Source organism: Anas acuta, chromosome 8, assembly GCF_963932015.1.
Source record: "Anas acuta chromosome 8, bAnaAcu1.1, whole genome shotgun sequence".
Taxonomy (NCBI): domain Eukaryota; kingdom Metazoa; phylum Chordata; class Aves; order Anseriformes; family Anatidae; genus Anas; species Anas acuta.
Window position 1 is genome coordinate 22,472,535 of NC_088986.1, and position 22,086 is coordinate 22,494,620.

At 51.3% G+C, this 22,086-nt stretch overlaps 1 protein-coding gene across 2 annotated transcripts in view; it reads left to right on the forward strand.

Moving 5' to 3' along the window:
- PRRX1 (paired related homeobox 1) overlaps window positions 1-22,086 on the forward strand; it is a 35,023-nt gene that overhangs the window by 8,470 nt on the left and 4,467 nt on the right. For both annotated transcript variants that reach the window (XM_068690253.1, XM_068690252.1), the window contains exons 2-3: window positions 20,391-20,566; window positions 20,818-20,999. In XM_068690253.1, the coding sequence (XP_068546354.1) occupies window positions 20,391-20,566; window positions 20,818-20,999 (358 nt within the window). The remainder of the gene's footprint in view (window positions 1-20,390; window positions 20,567-20,817; window positions 21,000-22,086) is intronic.

The window sequence follows — 22,086 nt, forward strand, 5'->3', positions numbered from 1 at the left end:
ACAGCCTTCTTCCCCAGTGGCTGGAGACACTCCTGTAATGCTTCATACCTGTGGTTGTCCTGCATGGTCCCTGAGGTGGTCTCCTTTTCATCTGAATGAAGGGGACAGAGTGGAAGAAATCCATCATCACATCCCTGTTTGGGATGGGTGGCTCCGACACTGATATTGCTGGAGAAAGCTGGTGAAAACTGCGCCTCTTCCCCAAAATGTGTTTGCTCTGTGTTGGCACTGGGAAGTCCCTCTCCACGCGCAGGTTGTCTGGTCTGAAGTGCTTGAGGGTGTCCGAGCAAATGTATCCGTTTTTGCAATGGGAGGGGAAAAAAGTTTTCAAGAACGTGATGGAGTTGAGCTCTGCATCCTACTTCTTCACCCCAAATGATGACGGGGGTCTGCGCCTCTTTGTGGACCAGGAACAGGGACCCATTCCTGGGTCCCCAAGTGGTGGTGATGGAAACGCAGGTCTGGATGTTATGTGCACACAAAGCCAGCTTGCTCGGGAGGGCATTTGTCTGCTCCGTGTTCTCCCCAGGCTGCAGGGGGCCACTCTGCTTGGGGGTACTGCAGGCAGGGTTTGTAGGGTACAGCCTTTTGTCCTGGGCTTCCACCCAAAATCTAAATTAAAACTGTTTTTTGTGTGTGTCCCGCCCTGAGTGTCGGTAGAGGTGGCCTTGTAGGATTACCCGGCTGGTCTTTTACTGCTCCAAAATGCCTTAGTGCCTTGGCTGTGGTATTTTTCTTCTACATTTAATGGAGTAACCTGGCCAAGTCCACCCTGCTGTGCCTCAGTTTCCCTACCCACGTAACTGGACAATGATCCCAACCCCTTAATAAGGGGCTTTGAAACCTGCTGGAGAGGTGATATATAAGAGGTTGGCTTTAATTCGGGAATATTCTCCTCCCTCTGCATCACCGCCAGCTAATTGCTATTTCATCTGCCTCTGTCTCTGGAACCGACCACCTTCCTCGTTAATTACCTGATTAGCATTAAGGAGATCCCCTTTGGTGACCCAGCCGTGTGCTTCACACAACAGTTGATGGTGGCAGCTCTTGCCACGCCGGCTCTGATCTCCCCAACATCTTGAGATGCTTGGGCTCTCCGCGTGCCCAAAGGATGCTGGTGTTGGGGAAGCCGGTGTCCGACACAGAAATTCCCAGCAGCTGGTCGGGACGACTGTGCTCTTTTTCTTGGCTGTTGCCCGGTCTTTAACGTTTGGCCAAAAAGATCTTTGCTGACAGTTTGTTTCATTTGGACGACTGCTGATGTGTCTCATGGAAACTGGGGGAATTGCTCAGGAATAAGCGTTTGCTACGCATTGCTTGTTTGTGATTTGTTTTTCATTTTCTCCTTTAAAAAAAAATCTAAAAAAAAACAACAGCTAATCAGTGAAAAGAAACAATCACCTGTGATTTAGGAGAGGGATCTCTCATTGTAAATAATAAATTAGTGTCGGGAGACCAGGCAGACAGAATGGTTGATGAATATCCTGCAGGCTGAAAGTTGTTTATCAAGCCTGTTTGAAGACTTATGACTAACAAGCTCATTTACAGAGTTTGGAGCCTGTTCATGAGCCGTCCTCCAGCTGGGAGGATGTGGGAATCATCAGAAATTGTATTCACAAGTTACTCGATCATTTAAAAAAATGATCAAACAAACAAAGCCTGGGTTTTGGAAGGGAGCTGTGAATTCCTCCTCTCCCCCCACTGGGTTTTTTGAGGCATTCCCCTTAGGAAAACGAGGGGTTTGGAGAAGAATGAAGAGCCCCATGTCGCTCGTTCACGGCCTGTTTCGGTGCTCACCCTTCCTCCGTCTGGCACCAAGCGCCCCGGCCGTGGGGAGCTGGTCCTACACGGGATGTGCTCCACGAGGTCTGGCCCTGGGTGCTCAGCAAGATGGATGGGGCTCGTCCAGTGGCTCCCAGCTGGGGATTTGGGCTTGCTGGCGGGATACGGTTGCTCTTAGGGAGCAGATGTCTCCACCAAGCCATGCCTGAGTCTAGTTGGTGCCCTATAAGAAAGGTGGTGTAGGAGCTGCCGACCTGCTGCCTGTAGGAACAGGGATGAATCTGGTATAAGGAGCGTACACCAGAGTGCCGTGGCTCCATGCCCTTTGCAAATCTGCTCGCCTGGCCTTGGACCAACTCCCTGCTCAATGCAGAAAGCCGCATCTTTATGAGGAGAGGCAGATGTTTTTCACCCCCGGTGTCTCCTGTAGTTCTGCTTCGTTTGTGCAGTGTCCTCTTGGACGCGGCTGCGGGGAGGGCTCCAGGTGGGCTCCAGTTGTTCACGCTGCGTGTCGAGGAGGATGCGAGCTGAGCAAAAAAAAGTCCAGAGAAGGAGAGCAATAAAGAGCTGCAGAACTCCCAGGCTGGGAGGAAAGAGGTGCTTAGCCTCCAGAGGAGGTGATGGAGAACAGCCTTCAGATAGATGCATGGCTGCTATAGGAAGGGGATGATGTAGGGTGACCTCCAGGCACATGTTCTTGGGTTGCAGCAAGGGAGATTTAAGTGTGGTGGTGAGGAAGTCCTCCCAGGTCTTTTGTGGGTAAGGGGACAGTGGAAGAGGTGGTAGGAGGATGGGATGGAGACCCCAAGAAAAGGGGGACCCACCAGGCTGAGGAGGAGCATGCAGATGGGGAAAGAGCGTACAAACTGGGAGCCACCTGCTGCTGGGAAGCCAGGCAACAGGTTTCCTAAATGTGCCTTTCAGCATGGGTGTTGTGGGCTGGAAGGAGCTGGTGTGATGGAAAAGACAATCTGGTATGTGATAGCAAGAAAACCGCACGGCAAAGCTGCCCTCAGTCACTCCAAGCTGGCTCGTGTGGGCTCCGTGGCCCAGGAGCTGATGGAGCGATCGCTGAGCTCCTGTCTGGCAGTGGCAAGAGGAGGTGACAGGCGAGCGAGCCAAGGGGACGCTTTGCTTTCAGGTTGGAGAGCTCTTTGCGGGGCTGGGTACCAAACGGGGGTTTTCTCGCGGGCGGTGGTGCTGGTTTCCCCTGCTCTCCTCCTGGTTTTGCTCATGTGACGTATCGATGTCCCTCCTGGGCTGGGCAGCACTGAGAGTCCTTCCAGACACCGTGATGATGGATTTGAATCCCCATTTCCCTGACTCTCTAGGAAGACTTCTTTGTTTTCCTCTCTAATCCATCAAAGGAAGGTAGGACAAGAGCCAGTGGCTGAGAGCAAAAGCCAGAGGAGCATTGAAAGGAGGTTGAAAATACGCATTTTTTAACTGTAAGACGCAAGGTAATCACTGGAAGTAATTAGGAAGGAGAGTGTTGGCTTCTCCATCCCTAAAGGGGATGTCTGGAAGACCCTTTGGGGTAACTGGGTGACACGCTACGGCCGTGCGTGCAGACACCAAAAAAAAACCAGCAGCTCGGCTCTGGCCGCAGGACGCGTGGATGTGCTGCAGCATTCCTGCACAACTCGATGTCAGGGATATTCCTGCCAGGAAATGGGATCACAGGACCAGATGGAGAATGCAGATCCACTCGGTGCAAATCTGTTTACAGGTTTGAACCAAAACACAGCGAGAAACAAAAGGAAAGCAATGGCCTCATCCCTGATCGTAACTCGCTTATGTGAACCAGCTGCCAGGCTCATTTATAGGACAATCCCCTTCCCAAAATCTATCCAAAATCCCACTGTTAAGAATAGCGGAGACAGGAGAACCTCTGCAGAGCTAAAAAGGGCGAACATCAGGCACAGAAATAGCTTTTCATCCCCTATTTTGGGATCTCTTCTGAGTTTTCAGAGGCTCTGAACAAAACAGGCCATTGTGGGAGATTTCTGGTATTTCTGGCCAGGTTGAGGAGTGTGCGAACAGCGTCTCGTAAACGCAACTTTGGGTAAAATGAGGAAAACAGGGAGAGCTGCAAATCTAATTAACAGTGGGGTGGGGGATGACCACATCCAACAGCATCTGGGGATGGAGGGGCTGCGAATCGGTAGGCTGGGCTCCCTGGGAAGGTTGGAGATGTCTGCACAAGGCTGGCACCGAGGGCAAGGAGTGAAAGGCTTTGCGCAAAGGTGGTGACAGCCATTGGAGCCATCTCTTGCCACTTCTCTTCTCTGTTTTGTGTTCGTTGCCAGCCAGGGAAGAGCCTGCAGAAACCAGGGATCGCCGAAGAGCTGCGGAGAGGCAGCTCCATGGGCAGCGATCACAGCACGAAGCCCTCGTGGCTGATCTCTGCTCCATCAGCCAGGCTGGTCACTTCCCAGCAGGGATGCTCGCTGCTCACGGCTGCGTGCTCGAGGACACGCTGTTGGCCAAGGAAGGTTCAGGCACCGAGGTTTCCAAATGCGTTTTGTTCCTGGAAGGGCCATTAAGTAAAAAAAAAAAAAAAAAAAAAAAAAAAAAAAAAAAAATTGTGCTGAGAAATGGTTTGGAAAATAGTTTGGTGGATTTGTACTTTGCTTGGGTACGATCGGTAATGGGGAGAGGGAAGAGATCGAAATAATCCAACTTTTCTTACAGTGGTGCTGGACTGAGCCGTGCTCAAAGCTGAGTCCTGGGTATGAAAAGTCAGAGGGTCTCTGAATTGGTCCCAGACTGACCCCAGGCAAGATTCAAGCTTCTGAAAAAATTCGGGTGCTTCTGTGAGCACATTAAATCTCCGTGGCAGGGCCGTGGCCATGGCTCCAGGGTGTTCAATGTGCCTGACCACCGTCATCCCAGCCCCGCTTCCCAAAGCGTGGCCGTCCATTGCTGTCACCAGGGGGACAGATCCAGTGAGTGGGGTAATCCCGAACCAGCCTTGACGTGGCTGGGTTTTGCTGCAGGCTGGTCCCTGGCTGTTCATCCTGCTTTAGGCTTTTTCTCCGTAAAGAGAGAATTTCAGATGCTTTAGGTCAATACTTTGCTTCTATTTTTCACATAAAAGCAATACGCTAAGGGGAAAAAAATGTTTTTTTGAAACCTGAAAACGGGAAGAAAGCTCTTTATTTGATGTTTCTTTATTTTTAACTTTGTTTGCTAAAACTTTAAGCAGTTCTGTTGCGGGGCAGCTCCCACCAGGCTTCCCCATCCCAGAGCTGAGGACCGCTGCTTACTCCCAGCACCCCAGCAGCGGGGCTGTGCAGGGGGCTGCGGGAGAATTTGGGAAAACGCAGAGGGCAGAAGCAGAGGGACTTTTCTGTTATTCTGGTGCCATCTACTGGTCCGAGCCTACAGGAATGGCTAATGGCAGCAGGAAAAGAGGAGAGCACCGGTGGATGGTGTGGTGTGGCCATGGCCCTGGCTGGCACACGGATGCGCTCAGTGCCTCGCCTCTGCTTTCTCCTGGTGTCACGGCTCAAAATTGGGTGCAGCGGTACCAAAATCCCCAGGCTTGGTCTGCCTGGTCTCAGCTCCGAGCTCTGCCAGCCCTGGCCTGGTGTTACAGGGATGTCCACAGGAAATTGGGGCTGGAGTTTCAATTACTTCGTCAGAGCAGCAGTGCTCTCTGGCCTGGATTCTCGGCTGTCTTGTAAGGGGTTGGGCTCACCAGGCTGCTCCATCTCTTGCTGCGGGCGTTAATCAGCCCTCTTTATTTTTACCGAGCCACCAGATTTTCAAGAAAATGGGAGGGTTGAGCTATCATTGCAGCTCCTGTTCCTCTGCCAAGCCGTGGTTGAAGTTGGCCAACGACTCAAAAACTGTCGGGACAATCAAAGAGTGCGTTGCATCTCAGGAACCCAGGTGAAAGCAGCCGGGGAAGCTGGGCTACCCCTTTGGAGGACATCTCGGAGGGGTTTGATGCCAGAGCAGCCCATGTCAGGCTACCATCTCCCCTTGGTGTGCCCATCCCTGGAGGGAGGCTGGTGTGAGCTCTGCCTGGCGCCTTCCCCTCTGTTTCTGCCTCTCCCCTGCCACATGTCGCACGCTGGCTTTGCTTTCCCGGTGGCTGGGGCCAGTCCCGTGCAACACGTCCCCAGGGAGAGGATGTCCTCTCTGTTGTGGCTGCTTCAAAGGGCCGAGGCCCGTCTTCAGCTTGGGTCGCTCCAGCGTGGCAAGCCGCGCTCCGGGCAAGGCACAGCCTGCCTTGAACTCAGCCAGGACAAGGAGCAAGCCGGAGGGAGAGCAGGGAGAAGAAAAGAGGTTTTTGGTGTTATATTTTTTTTGTTTTTGTTTTTTGACAATCTGTCCTTTTTTATTTTTCAGTTTGAAGTCAGTATCTCCCTGGGCTGGGTCCCACACCCCTCTCCATCCCTTGTGTCCCTTTGCAGAAGGGGACAGCAGGTCTTCCTGCAGCGGGGAGCCGGGAGGGCTCGGGTACCAGGGGCTGGGTGGGAGAGCCTCCCCTCGAGCTGCCAGGGTGATTGCAGGGATTTGGTGTTGTTTTGGGGCAGCCTGGCCCATTCCAGGTGGAGCCATGGGGCAGAGGTGCGATTGGGGTGATTTTGGGAAGAAACCCACGTGTCTCACTTCAGCCCCAGCAAGAGCGAGGACCCGAAGTCGTTTGTGTGTAAATGAGGAGCATTGGGAGCTCTTTCGCCTCTGCTGTTCGTGTAATGCAAAATCAGAGTGCTGCTAGCCAGAAAGAAATGTAATATTTGTTTTAGGAACCCATCCATCCTTCATCAGGGATGAGACAATGAATTCTCCAGCTTAATAGGGGCTTTTCATCTGCAGCTCTTCCAGCCCTCCTAATGCTGGGAACAGATTTGGTCAAAGTATTAGTTGGGTTTAATTTATGCTTTTTTTTTTTTTTTTTTTCCTCTTGCTTTTGATTCATGAAAGCGTCTCAATCCATCGGGGGCACTTAAACTATCTGCGAAGTAAGAGCAGTGCCTGAGCTGGGAGCAGTCGCCGCGTCCTCAGCATTCAGCAGGCGCTCGCTCAGGAGCGAGCCCGCGGCAGCGGCTGACGTGTGGCTTGATGCATTTCTTCCCAGCAGACGCTGGGAAATAAAACACGATTCCAGCGCGACCGTTAGAGCCTCTGCGTAAGGAAGCAAATCGAAATTTTCCGACAAAAGGAGAGGAGAGGGCTCCAGAGCCTGTCAAAAACGTCCAGAGGCTGTCAAAAATGCCGTCCGCCTTCTTGCGCGGGACATGGCCGAGATTTTCCTCTGCGGTTGCCTCAAGCCGGGCGTTTCAGCTTGCAGGCACCCAGCTGCAAGGGGCTGGAGTATCAAAGGGCGCTGAGGATGGGTTTAGCTTGTAAAATTTGGCCAACTTGCTAACGATAGACTGTCGTTAACAGGCTCCCAGCCTCGCTAGCAGGGCGCCTGCAGCCCCGTGTAACGGCGCAGTGAGTCCGAAGTCTGGTCTCGGTGTTGCTGTGATTCTTTGCGTGATTGTGGCTCTTAATTCTTTACTTATTTTTTCGTAATTCTTTACTTTTTTTTTCTTAAAGTTGTAGATTCTGGGGTCCTGGGACAAACTGGGGTAAAAAGTAGCTGTCTGGCAGTGCATGTAAGTCAGGAGGATGAGACCCAATTGGCCTCGAGGTTGAAAGAGCAGAGGGTGCACCAAAAAGCCGAGTCCGTCCAGAGCCTCTCTTGATGCTGGTCTCTTGCAGAGGCAATCGCACAATCCCGTGAGCATCCAACCTATTTTCCGTGAGCTTTGTCCACTTCTCTTACACACGAGCAACGCCGGGCAGCACACCCTGAGCCCGAGGCGAGGCCAGCTGCCCTGCCCCAGCCCTGCCCAGGCTCTCCCTTAATTTCAAGCCCGGTGGCACTTCCTGGGCTTGACGTTAAGCCTGTGTGGAAGGTGCACAGGAGCGGAGGTTAATCTGAAGGCTGCAGCCACCACGCAGGCTCCCTGCTTTTACAAGTGCTGGAGCAGCACATGCCGACACGGGGCAGGCTCCCTGCTGCAGGCTGCAGCCATGCAGATCTTTTTCCCCACTTTGTGAGTGGTTAAATACCCTGCCAGAGCAAGGTAAATGAAGGATCTTTGCCTAATAAAACCGTGTCTTTGTAGGTGTGCTGTAGCTGCAGGCTCTTACGGGGGCTAGGGAAGGAAACAGTAAAGCTCCCGCAGAGCGCGGGGACGGGGGTGCTTTATGGCTCGCTGAGCAGGCTCTGGGCTTGCAGCGAGGAAGCTGAGTTTGGGCTGGCCTCTCCAGAGCTCGCTCTGACAGCCCATGTGGGGATTATTTTTAGAGTGGGAAGCTCCATCACTTTTTCCAGGTTACCTGGAGATAGCCTTAGCACGTTGCAGGCACCTCGGGGTCTCTCCCTTCCCTGTGGGAACGTGCTCACCGAAGAACCAGACCGTGCACACCCTGCATGGACACGGCGCTCATCCCGAGCAAACCCCAGGAAGGTTTCCTGCCTCCGAGGCTTCCTTTTCTGGAGCACTCAGCAAGCAGGAGTGGAAAGAGGTTTGAGGGGCTGGGGATTTTGCTGGCAGAGCTCCTTCCTCCGCTTGGCGAGCTGGGGATGACCCTGCGGAACAGGGACCGCGTGGCCATCTCCCATCCCGGGATGGAGCTCCCTTGCTTTCCAAATGGCTGAGCATCCAGTCCAGAGGAATGAGCCACTTCCCTTATTCCTTCATAGCACTAATGAGCTGTGGGGCTAACGAGCTTGGGGTTCTTTGCCCCAAACACCCCAAGATGCTGCAGTGTGGCTTGGGGATTCTTTGCAGCCTGGCCGGAGCTGTGTGCCCATCGGCTCTGCTTGACCCTTGCAGAAACGGGTTGCAGCGCCTCCAACCCAGTGACTAAACGAGCCAGAGGGCTGGGGAGAGGGCTGTCACCCTCCTAGAAGAGGTAGCAGAGTCCCGAGAAGGGGCAGGAGGCGCTGAGTCCCGACTGCCCCCGCTGCACTGGCGGCTTGCGCCGAGCGCTGTAGCCAGGCGTGTTTGCAGCATTTTATGGGGCATAATCTGTTGTCATCGAAGCCGATGGCGAATTCCGTACTTTCTGCAGTTGACGCTAAATGGATCTTTTGAAGGTTGTAATTTCTCGTTTAACCGATGCCAGTTGCGAATTCTTTGTGCTGAGGAATAACCCCTTCGTGCCAAGTAAAATACAGTGGAAGTCTGTGGCATGTTTTTCAGCGTATTGTTAGTTACAGCCCTCCTGACAGAGCACATTCTATGCCGAAGATAAATGCTCGGCAGCTTCTTGCCAATTTATGTCCGAAAGGGCTTTTCTTGGATGTCCTCTCCTCTGTGGAAAATGCTTTTCTGTTTTTCCAGCAAACACTTAATGAGCTGCGTTTAGAGGACCTATTTCAGGATCGGACCGCTCTGCATTAGCTCTCCCCGAGCTGGGTCTGCGGCTCTTTGGATGCTCTGATCTTTGTTACGGCACGGTGCGTGGCGGGGGTCTTTGCAGAGCAGTTTGTGTGTCCCAGGACCTGCGTGGGGGATACTTCAGTCCTTCAGCAGTGTCGTGGCTGCTCACCAGTCCCAGCTCAGCATCACTTTCAGCGCAAGGGGTGGGATGATTTCAGAAGTCCATTGAGGGATGCAGTTGGTGGAGCAGGGTGGAAAGCCCATCTCACAGCTTCTTGTCTACATCAACCCCGAAATGGCTGCCGTGTACCTATATACCATATACCCAAGCTGTTGTCATGACGAATGGTGCAATGCATCCAACTTCTGGTTTGTTTAGAAGGGTTTTGCTTTTTGTCCACCCCCTGTAAGTGCAGGACCGCTGGATGGTTTGTGAGCAGGGTGCCAGAACGCGTCCTCCGGGAGCGGTTCTCCATCTGAGCAGATGGGAGAGGCAAAGCAAGGAAGGATACGGAGGCGCACTCTTGATTCGTGTTTCTCTAGCTCGTTTTGAGGGCTTCTGCTGAGAGAAGGAGGAGAAACCTGGTTAATATACTCTGGTGACCCACACGAACTTAAATCTGGTGGAAATTCATCGGCCAATTTCAGGAGGGCTTTGGTCTGGAGCAAAAGCCCTCGTCCTGCTGTTCTTTGGAAGGCATTAGAGAGCCTGGAGGGGGACTTCTGTGGGATGGCTTTAAACCTCCACTTAAATGCTGTGTTGAGTGGGGCCCTGAGGCTAGGCACGCTCTCCCTAAATATCCCGAAACATCATTGTTTTTCCAGTGAAAAACATCACCTGACTCCTAAGTGGTTTTGTTCAATAGTTTTTTATTATTTGGGTAACTTATGTTTTTTTTTTATGTTTCCATTGCATTTTATATACAAATATTAATGTTTCTTGGGTTGAGAATACTTTTTACTAGGCTTTTTTTTAACTTTAATTGTCAGTAAAAATAGGCATAGTGAAATAACGAGCAAACAATGTTGTCAGTTGGTCAAAAGAAAATCATAAGATGTTTTCCTGGGGAAAAAAAATTCTGTTAAAAAAACTTCTCAGAACTTTAAAAGTAATTGACATTTCTGGATATGACTGACATTAGGAAGTTTGAAAAACTGCCCACACTAACAGGCCTGGGGACAGGAATCTGCTGTATTTTTCAGGCTGTATACAAGAAGGATGCGGCGCTGCAAACTCGGCTCCGCAGCTTTGCCAGCGCGTCTAGACAGCCCATCTCCGAAGGGAGAGAGAAGCTTATTTCCTGGCCCTGCTCCATCCCTGGCTGCTTGCAGTGAGACAAGACCACGTACCGGTCTCCTTTATCGGTGGATGCTTTGCATCCACGCTTTGGGTTTGCGCTGAGCTCGCTCAGCCGTGAGCGCGTGCGATGATCCGCGCGCCTGCAGCCGGAGGGATGCGGTGGCCGGAGCAGGAGAGGGCTTCATGGTCACGTTTCTCCAGCTGGGCCACCTTGGGTGAGCTATCGAGTCTTCTTCTGGGCCAGTTATTCCTCTTTTTGGCAGGGATGTGGCTTTTGCCCCAGCGCAACTGAAGGCAGCGGATGCAATTCATTAGCTAGAGCCTGTGAAAAAGCTTCCATTCTGTTAAATTATGCTCGAAAAGTAACATTCATCTGCTTGCTCTGCACCAGCCCGAAAGCAGCACTTTATGGCTGAAATATCCTGTGTTTCCATGCAGGTCCCCTAAATCGTCTGGTCCTCCAGGCGAGCGTATCTGACTGCAGGCTGATTGAGGGCAGCAAAAAGCAAACATCTGATAATATATTCATCACCTGGAGGCAAAGATTATTAATCCGTATTAGGGAGTGTCATTTCCAACATATCACTCATTTGCCCCAATTCACAGGAGCTCTGACAATAATTATGCTGCCTCCTCTGCTGGGAGTTGGGCTTTTCAAACTGCAGTGAGCTTTTTGGAAATACAGAGGTTTCCATTTTTCAGCCTTTTGATTTAAAATCTCTAGATGATTGTTCGCCTCTGGCAGGGAACCATTGCAAATACATTCCAAAATATTCATCATTCCAGCAGGCTAAGAAACATAAGATGTAGCAATTTATTAGCTAATGTGAAATGCATTTGCTGTCCAGAAGGGGCTGGGGATGGAGGTGGGTCGCAGCCTGCTTTCTTTTGGCATCCCTCAGAGCTGGGGCGCGGAGCACACCGGAGCCCTTGCTCCATCCCCTCCTCTGTCCTGTTTTGCTAAATGCCGCTGGATCAAGAAAGTTCCTCTTTGAAATGTCCCGAAGTGCTCTAATCCTTTACCTCCTCTGGCCATATGGGTTATAAAGGCCCTTTATCCCCACCCGAGGAATGCATTCCCTGTCGGGATGCTCAGCCCCTGGAAGAGGCAGGTGGGCTGGATGCTGACAGCCGGGCTCAAGTTCTATTATTCCTGGACCTCGTATATCATCGGTTTTCCATTTGTGATCAAGAGGGACCCATAAAATGCATTAGTGGTCAAAATCTGGATTTCTGAGTGAAGCTCTGCAACGGCTCCGGCCTGATTTGCACGATCCTTTGTCGAGGCGGTGGCCGGATTTGGGCAAAACCCATTTGTTCTTGGATGCCAATGAAAGGGGAGCGCAGCCTTTGGGGAGCTGCTTTCGGTGTTCGCGCCATCCTTTGCCCCTTCCCTTCTCCCCGGTGCCCCCCGTCCTGGCATGGCCTTTTTGGGCTCCAGGAACAGCCCCTGCTGTCATGCGAGGTGAGCTGAGCCTGCCCTGCCGTGCCGTTTGATGATGAACAGATGAAATATCCATCGAGAACTGTTTCTGTGCACCGCTGGGGCCAGCTGGCACGCGCAGCCCACGGGTCACTGTCTGCTCGCTCAGGTCGCACGTACATTTGGAAATGAGACATCTGAAAAGCCTGAAATGCCAAGTGGTTCGTTTGCAATGTATATATGGACTGAAAAAAAAAAAAAAAAAAATCCCTCTAAAGCAGCCCTTTCCTGCCCTGGCAAAAACTTTTTTTTTTTCTTTTTGTGTCCTCATGCAAAGCCATCTCTGATTTTCCCCCATTAGAAGGCTTCACTAGCTGCAGTTCAGCGGGCCTTTTTGCTACTTCTTAAAATACAAGAGGAAAATATAATAAAAGCAGTTTTATTTGGTGCTTAGGTGGGTGCTGGATGGGAGGAATGATTGGAGGGGTGCTGCAGGGTCCCAGCTTCGTGGCTCCTGGCTGATGCATCCGTCTACACGAGCACTGGCAGGGGGCTCAGCATGCAGAACCCGTGGCCATCAGGAGCAGGAGTAGAAGTGGTTTCTCTTCATTTAGGTTTCAGGGACTACTCTGAGGGCTGGAAAGACCTTGAAAAAAATGGGATGTACCATCCAGAAGGGCTGAAGTACCCGGCACCACATCAGTTTTTCTGTCTCCTAAAGACGACTTCTTATGGAAGGAGTCAAAACCCACCCCCCATGTGGTCCCTACAATGAGGGAATCTCCCTGGCATGCTCTGTAATCTCTTGTTCAAGCCTTGTTCCATCAGAAGGCGTGTTGTTCCCTGAAACCTGGGGCGTAGGTGTGATTTGTGTCCAGCTGCGGGTCGGTGGCTCATGACTGTACGTATGGAGAAAGAGGACACTGGGGAAACCCAGAAGAGTGGGTGGAAATAATTCTGCGTGCCTATAATGTGTGACCCTATGGAACTTACTGCGGTGGGTATGAGCATGGAGCACAGATGAATAACGTGTCCTTGGGCAGTCCTGGGTACACGGTCAAGCTGAGAGCAAATTTGTCTTGGAAGTCAAATCTTCTGAGCAGTTGTGTGTTGGATATATGTCATTAGGGTTAAAGAGGCACCCGGCTTCTCGAGCCTTTGCAAAAAGGACAAGAAAGGGTGCTGGAGAGGAGAGAAGAGAAGACAGGCGTTATCTGGAATGAACGAGGGCAGGGAGGGACCAAGGGAGCAGGGAGGCAGCTTTGGAACTGAGAAAATACGGATGGAGCAGGGCGGAGGTTAGCGAGCGTGATCTTGGCTGCGCGGAGGCCGTTCCTCAGATGAAACATCAGGCCGCACGGCATGGGAAGGGGAGCTGGGGGGAAGAGGATGTGGGCGTTGGAGGCCATCCCCTGACCTTGCGGGGGCACATTCAGCCCTGCCAAACGCGATGACACGGGATCTTAACACAAAGCTACAAAATCCAGGATGCTCTGGCTTGACGGGGATGAACCAGCACTGATTCTGGATGCGACACCTTTGGGTACGGCATTGGGGCCGTACGTTCATGTTCCTGCCCCTCTGTCAAAAACCCAGTGCTTCTGTGGCTCTGGGCTACCCTCACGAGGGGCTTCGGGGGGCCTGTGGGATCCTGTCCCCTCCCCAGCCTGGTAAATCCACGCCGCTGGATGACAGCCACGGCCTGGTGGTTTGGTCTCTCTGTCAGTTACAAAGTGCAGTCTCACAGAACATGATTTGCCGCTGGCAGGCTTTAAAACTATGTGTTTGCTTTTGATTATATGTGATTTTTTTATTTTTTTATTTTTAATTAATTTTCCGAGGATCAATGTGGTAATGCATGTAAAAAAAAAAATTACAATATGTAAAACAAAGTATAAAAGCATACGAGGAATTCCAAACACATAACATACTGTGCCTTGGAGCTTATGAGATCCATACAGCGCTTATTGTATGATGGGAACGCTCTGACCCCAAGACCTGGCGGAAAGGCTTGTTAGGAGAGCAGGACTGAGCCGTATGCCTTATGAGCTGTAGGATGCCCAGAAGGAAAACCCTAGCGAATATCAGAGCAGAGCTCTTACAGCACGGCTCAGACTCGTCTGCGGGATCTAGGGGGACTTTTGATGGCTTTGTACCAATTTGTGGAGGAGGATGTGTACGTCTGCCCCCACAAACGTTCTCCCAGTAATTAACGCTTAGCGTTGTGTCTTTCTAGGAAGAATCTCTGGCTCTCCATTGGATCATGATTACATTTTTTTTGTCCGATGTCGCTGCTTGCTGGACGTGGTAGCAGCAGAGGCGTTGACGTGCTCGGCCGCGCATCGTAGCCACCGTAACTGCCCATGTGCTCTGCAGGTTCCCACCAGATAAGAGCTGAAACCAGCCCGAAAAGGAGCTTTGTCTTACATCTGATAAGGACGGGGCTCGTAGCTGCCAAGAGGAGCTGGTACTGGTGGAGGGCAGCGAGGATTTCCAGCCAGCACCGGGGAAGCCGAGGCTGTGCGGGACCTCATCGAGCTCCCCTAGTCTGGCAGGCAGAGCTGAGTGCCGCAGGAGGCTGTAGGCACGCTATCCATGCAAAAGCTATTCACAGCTCGGTAATGATATGTAATTGTTTGTATGCGGTCAGCTCGAAATTATCCTGATAAGTTCCACATTGCAGACACTTTGGAGATGAACTGCCGTAGTCCCCCGGGTAACGCTGGAAACACACACGCTTTTCCATTTAATATTAAAACTTGGTTTTCATATGAAAAATCCGGTATTGCCTCTCTGAAGTCCCACGCTCCGTTCGCAAAATGATTTCTTTTTGTGAAAGAAGGGAACCTGATTAGTTTAGGAGATAATCAAAAGTGAAGGGTACTAGAAAAATACAGCATCTGTTTCTTTGTTTTTCTTCTCTTTTTTTTTTTTTTTTTTCCCCCCCCTGTGTTTTTGGTGATCCTGACACGGCTGGAACTTCAGATACTTGGATTTGCTGTGTAATTGAAATAATTTGAGGTCTTGTGCGCAGATGGTATGAAAAGGAAAAAAAAAAACAAGCAGCAAAGGTTAGGATATAGCTCAGCCAGCGCTGTGCGATGGGAGCAGAATGATAGTTCAGAAGTTCCTGCAGCCCGACCTGTAGTTACAAATAGAAACCTGCTCATCAGGGCTGGCTTCAGTATGTGATTTAATTAGCATCTCAGATCTTAGTTTATTTCAAGGTCTTTCTCAGTGTCACCTTTATTCTGTACTGCCCATCTTTGTCGTGTCTGGTTTATGGTGATTAGGATTTCTCCGTGTAGCATTTTTGCACCCTGACATTAAACCTTATTCCTTTTTTTTTCTAAGCACAAAATCTTACCCCTGTGGGTCCCCGTGCCCCCCTTGTGTCACTGGGGAAGGCCGTTTCGGTGACAGATGCTGCCGGGCACCAGGCTCCTGCCCGGAGGAGCCGCATCCTTCTCTGTGCTGCTTGGAAGGGAAGACACAAAACCAGAGGTGGACCTGGCCGTCCAGTTCACCCACGGACACGGGAAAGAAACTGAGGGAAAGGAGATGTGAGGCTTTTTTCTGCCAAAGTGATGTTTTGGGGCTGGAAGGAGACTTTCCAGGTTGCGAACATCTCATGTAGGGTTACCCTTGGAGCCTTGCTCTGGCCAGGCTTGAGTCTGGTGCTCTCCGGGGTCTATTTTGCCCTCTGCGCATGTGATGGTGGAGAGATCCCATGCCCTGTGGCACACCAGATCACCTCCGGCATCCACCATGAGGCAAAAGTCCCTTGTGGCTCGTCCCAGCTCGCTTGTGTAATCAGGTGGGTTTGTGTGTCGGGCAGACAGCTTTCCATGAGCTGTCTCGTACGTAAGGCTCAGCCGCCGCCGGGAAATCGTCTCCTCCAACTTTCATTTCTGGGAAGTTGAGTTTTGAGCCTCCCTTTGTCGGAAACGGTGATTTTCTCCTCGGAGAAAGGGCAGGAGAGAAGGGAGTCTCACCCAGACGTGAGCAAGGCCGCCCATCTTTGCACCCTGGTCGCCATCCCATGAATGCCTATCCGGATATTGGGGTTACAAAAAGAGAATTAATTTTGATTAAACCTTCCTTTTGTGTGTTGTTTTTTTTTCTTTCTAAGTTGACCAAGCTGCCCTGTACCCAAAGAACTGAAATATTTTGGCGGAAAAAAAAAAAAAAGGAGGACCTACAGAAACATTTCTACTCAAGCTTCTTAAAATTTAACTGTGAACCCAAATGAAAAGACTTTTCCTCTCCCTTCTGGTCTCCCTTTTTCTTTCTTCCTCTACTATGCCAAAAAACAAACAAACAAACAAAAAAACTTTAGTTTCTATGGCTTGCAGAATTTTTTAATTTGAAAGAATTTTTGTTTGCTAGGTTTTTAGTTTCTAGATTTTCTTCTCCCGTGCAATAGATGTTTTGCTTTTCTTTAATCCGTGTTCAATCTCTACTGGTAACTCCTTATTTCTAAGGCTGTGATTGCAGTATGATTCTTTATTTTCTTCCTGGAATTCTTTCTCGGTTTACAGTTTATGTAACTGCTGTGACAAACCCTGCCTTACTGTATATGATTTGCGGGTAGAAGTCTCCATCCCGCCCTTAATGAAACCCAGTTGTTTACTTTCGGTTCGGATCTGATTCATGTGCTATAATCGCCGGTTCAGGACTTAATAGAACTGGTCACAACTTTTCAGAACTGCCCACACAGTGTAAATCCCATCTGGAAATATGTTTTTGTTCCGACCTGGAAGGGAAGCAAGTATGTACAAGCATTCCTGCAAACTGGAAATCCAAAATATGTTGCGGTTGCACGTACTGGTGGAAAAAAATACCGATCCTGTAGCTTGCATGGAGGCATTTTCGTTCTGGGCTCTGTTTTCTTTTATAAAGCATTCTGTTTTCAACGCGACGTCCCAACAGGAGCCATCTGATGACACCCCGGTGACGGCTGCAGATGCTGGGACAGCGGTTCTGCCCCACTGCAAGGGGAGATGAGATAAGCAAGGAAAAAAAGGATAGGATGCTGCATGCCGTAATATTTGGGAGCAGCGAAAAGGGCTCTGGAGCGTCCTAGGAGTGCGTTCGTGTATGACACCAGGCTTTGCATGTCATTGGCAAATGTAGAAATCGTACAGGCAAAACGCATATGTGGAAAGAGGAAACAAAATCCCCTGGTCCAGCGTGAACCATTGGAATTTTGAAATGAAATTCCCAGACTTTACAGCGTTGGGTTCCTGAGAGGAGAAACGTGCGCTTCAATCTCTCTGGGGGACGTGTTTGTGAGCAGCGTGGCTTTGGAGAACGCTGTTTGTAATCAAATATTTCTGATTAAAAGAATGTTGATGAAAGACTTCTGACCCATCTCAAAGGCTTTAGAGCTATTTCCCTCTTCTCTCAGTTTCTGCTGACTCCAGACGCTCGTGCTGTCAATGTTATTTAGGAACACCATTTTTCCGTGTTCGGAGCTGTTTTCTGATAAAGTAATAATGGCAGGGAAAAAAAATCCCCTGCTGACATGTTGAAGGCTGCCCAGGACTGCTGCGAGCAAGGTGACATTCGCAGACACGCGAGGTTTAGGTGGCTGCATTCCCTCGTTAGCAGTTTTTAATCAGCATATGGCATGGCCGTGTGGCAGCGCAAGGATTTCTTTAGGGCTGACCGACCCAGCTCCGGGCTAATACGGCTGTTATTTTATTTTTCTTTCTACTACCCACGTAATTCCTGTAGATGTTTGGCTCCAGCTGGGCTGTGCGGGTCCAGATGTGCAGCGAAAGGAGGTCTCAGAGCCCCGCGGCAAGTTGTGCGTAGCCATCGAGCCGCCTCCATCCCGCTCCGTCCTGGGATGGGGGTGGCTCACACCCCTGCCCCGTGCCAGCCGGTGGTGGAGGTGACCTGGCTGTGAGTCAGTGCAGTGGCTGCCTGCAGCTTTCCGCTCCTTGGCCCCTTCTATTTTCATGTCCAGCAATTACGAGGTGAGCCGTGAATCACCACCGGTGTCTCGCTTTGCTCCAGGAGGAAACCGGGCAAGTTGAGTTAACGTGCTTGGCAGGAGGGCTTCTTGTTCTCCAGCCTTTTACAGGTTTTGGCCACTTCTTCTCATTCCCCGGGGCGATGTGCTCACGATTCCTCGTGTGTAGCCGTCGCACAGGATCTGAGCAATGGCCCGACGGCCTTGGGCTCCTTCCAGCCGGGTCTCCTGGGCAGGAAGGGATGCTTCAAACACCTCGGGGGCTCCCAAGGGCTTCCAAAAGCTTTTCTTGATTCATCCATCCGGCCTGACCAGAAAGAAACATCAGATGGAGAGCTCAGAAGGAGGAAAAATACCCGTGTTGACGTTGGCCTTCCCAGCAGCTGATCTTGCAACATTTCTGCCATTCGCAGGGACAGTCGTGCCCTGAGGCTTGTTCTCCTCTCTGTGCCGTACGGCGTGGTGCACAGCTGCATCAAAACTCACCAGGAGGGCCAGGGGGGAATCACTGACCTCCTTCTGTAAGGCTTTGGGGATCGGTCAAGAGCGGAAGGTGCAGGAGTTTGCTGCTGCTTTCCGTGAGGCCCGTGGTGATGCTGCCCCAGAGCTAGGGGCATGATTTTGCATCCAGGAGTCCCCAGGATGCAAGGGAGGCTGCTGGGGATTGTCAGGCTGCCCCAGAGAGGATGGAGGAGCTGTAAACCCGCAGGAATTTGAAAAACCTGCTTTAATTTAAGAGGAATGTCCTTTTGTTCCCAGACGGATGGGCCCTGCTCCAGAGGTGTTCAGGTGCGGTAACCGTTACCAGATGGGCCGTGCAAAGCCACACAAACGGGTGGTGAGGACGGCAGCCGGAGGCTTTAATTTCCTCGTCAGCTTCTCTCTGTGCCTTACGTACCCCTGGAGAAGGGCAGGACGAGGGGAGCTGTCAGATCGCTGTATGGCAGCAGGAAGGATGGGCGGGGGGTTATTCTGCAACTCCATACGGTGGTTCGAGCCGTGGTGAGACTGTCAGCTGGGCCCAGGGGCTTGTTAATTAACATCAAATCTAAGTCACTGGCATGTGCCTTTTTTTAGGTACAATAATGAGTGCACACTGATGTGTATTCCTGGGCATATTGGCTCAGATCCTCGCAGGTTGGGCCGCTCTGATGTTGCTTTCCCAGTGTGCTTGGGAGCGTGAAACGCCTTGCTGGTTTGGGTGGGATCCCACACACGCACAGGGTTAAGTGGTGTCCTGAAATTTGGGGACCGGGACCCTTAACTAAGGACAAATGCAAGGCAATGGCGTTCCAGTCCTGCAGCCAGCTCAGGGCTGCTTTATGGGGTCAGCCGTGGCCTCCTGCTCCTGCAGGCTGGTGCCTTGCTCTCCTGTGCTTCCATGTGGCTTCCCATGGTGGCCGAAGTGTTTGTTGTGCTGGCGAGTGGTTATAATTCAGCACAGGTAGGCTAGCGTTAAAAAAAAAAGTGTCATAGCCTCCAGCTTGTGCTAATGAAGAGGATTCAGATCTCTGGAGCCGTCCCTCGCCCTGCGTGTTCATAGCTCCCAAACGGGGAGGTGGTGCAGAGTGGGTGTTTGCTGAGAGCTACGGAGTTGCTGAGAGTTTCGGAGTTACTCTGGTGACTCTAGGTGCAGGGAGTGGGACTTCAGACGTGTGCATGAACTGATTTACTGCCAGGCACAACACGAGATGTCCTCTTATGAGCCAATGTTTGCTGCTCACCACCTTGCTGGCAAGGGAAGGGACTGCTGGGGAGAACGCAACACTTCTTCAGCCAGCAATGTCCGATGTGCTCAGCCTCTCCTTCACTGGGCTTTTGCTTCCCTGTCATGATGCTATCCACGTCCAACTCAATGTCTTTCGGTATCCTTGTGTGAGCATACAAGTGAGAAGTTTTGTGCTCGTCTTTTGATGCACTGAGAATGGTGCTGCCTTGGCTAGAGCCGAGCACGGGGTCATGGCTGGTTCCTTGCCCTTTTCTTACACAGAGCTGTGCACACCTCCTCAGGCAGCGAGGGCTGGCCTGGGACTTGTGCTTCCCCCTGAGGGCTCTGTTATGTCCCTCTAAAAAACATGAAGTCCAGGGCTTTGTGGTTCTTCATGCTCGGGAAAGGTTTCCAGCATTGTCACAACGGGGAGGTGCATTTTCACTTTTTTGTTTCTGTTTAGAGGTAAGGAAGCTGAGGGATGGGGTAGCTTGAGATCTGGCCCAAGTGCACTTGTTACATACATGAATGTTGCTTACAAGACAGATGAGGGTAAGGGAGTGGAGGAGAAAAGTCTTCCTGAAAAGTGATGTGAAACCTTCCTGAGGTAGCTGACCCCCTAGGGGCAACTTCTGGGTATGTCTGGGCTGCAAATCAAAGGAGCTTCTGGAGATGTAAAGCAGTGAGGAGAGGCGTACTGGAACCTGTGTTTGTCTGCCCTGCTGCTTCTTAACACGCACATCACCCCATTGCTGCGGGCTCTGAAATTTCTAGCCTTTCATATCTCCAATTCTCTCTCCTAGATGATCAGCTGAACTCAGAAGAGAAGAAGAAAAGGAAGCAGAGAAGGAACAGGACTACATTCAACAGCAGCCAGCTCCAGGCACTAGAGCGGGTCTTCGAGAGGACACACTACCCCGATGCCTTTGTACGGGAAGACCTTGCACGCAGAGTCAACCTCACTGAAGCCAGAGTTCAGGTAATTCCCACAGCCTGTGTGGAGACACACCTCACCCGGCTGCTGCCATCCTGGGTGCTTCAGTATGGCAGAAGAAATCATCCAAGTCCACATGTCCTGTGCTCAGGCTGCTCACGTTAACTCGAGCTGCTCAGCTCTTAGCTTGCAAGCCTGAAGGTGAAATTGAATTGCGGAACCCAAAGGGTTGTACAGCACGCCCAGTCTTTCTGAGCTGGTTCTGACATGGTGGATCTGTGTGCTTCCCAACCCAGGTGTGGTTCCAGAACCGGAGAGCGAAGTTTCGCCGGAATGAGAGGGCCATGCTGGCCAGCAAGAACGCCTCTCTGCTCAAATCCTACTCAGGGGACGTGACCGCTGTGGAGCAGCCCATAGTACCTCGCCCAGCTCCGAGACCCACCGACTATCTCTCCTGGGGTACTGCCTCGCCTTACAGGTGAGTGAATAACCCCTCTGGGGCTCGCCAGTTTCTGGCACAATTTAGAGCAGCCTGAGAGTGGTTCTCAGATGTGTTTGTTTTAATAGCTCTGACAGGCTGCTTATATTCACATGGGACAGCTGGAGGGTGCAGCAGTTTCACCACCCCCCTGGTTTCCCTTAGCTTTTCCCACTCCAGTCCATCTCACTGCCAGGTTTGCCGGGTGGGCTTGGTGCAGCATCGTTGTGGCTCTCCCACAGTTGGTTCCCTTCTCTGCAGTTCAGGAAGTACTGAAAGAGACTCAGGTAAACGTATACAAAAACAGAAGAGATTGCACTTGCTTCCCTTGTGCATCCAGTTTAAAACACAGGAGAAACCTTTCCTTGGGACGCAGTTGCTGAAGCACACGCATGGGTGTGAACATGCCGTTGTGCTGTGCTGTGGTTTGCCCGCAGTAAGGGTGAGGTGTCTCTGGGTGGCACACTGAGGTTCAACGTCCAGCTCCTGCAGCCTGCACTGCTAAAGGGGTGGCAATAAAGAAGCAGAAATGAGTCAGCCCTGGCCTGCTCCAACGAGCTGGGATGTCCATGCACGTCACAGGCCTCCGTGCTGTCTGCAACCCAGTGGGAACTGGGTGTGGACGCAAGATCCACAGGATTTGTTGGTCTGTGGGGAGCCAGCTGACTTGCAGGCCGTTAAAAATGAGGTTGGTGTGTGTTTGTAGCACAGCGGCCTCACTGTTGGTCAGGACCTTGGAGCCCTTGGCTGGATTTCTTCCTGTTCATCTGGTGTTGCCACAGCCAGGAACGTGTAGGAGTTAACCAGGCCCAGGCCCTCTCTTCCTTAGTCACCTTGATCTTCTTGAACCCTAAATATTAATTTTGCACAGTGAGGTCTGCCTCCTTGATAGTTTTTTGTTGCTTCAGTTCCATGGGGTCACCCTTGTCCACCCTGTAGTTCCAGAACAAGAAGTCATAGGTTTGTGCACTCCGGGTACTGCAAAGGATGCTTTTGAGGACCACCACTTTGGTCTTGGAGATGGCCCTTGCCTCCAGATTTTGTCTGAGGACTGCTGTCTGGCAGAGCCCCTCTTCAGAAGTCAAGG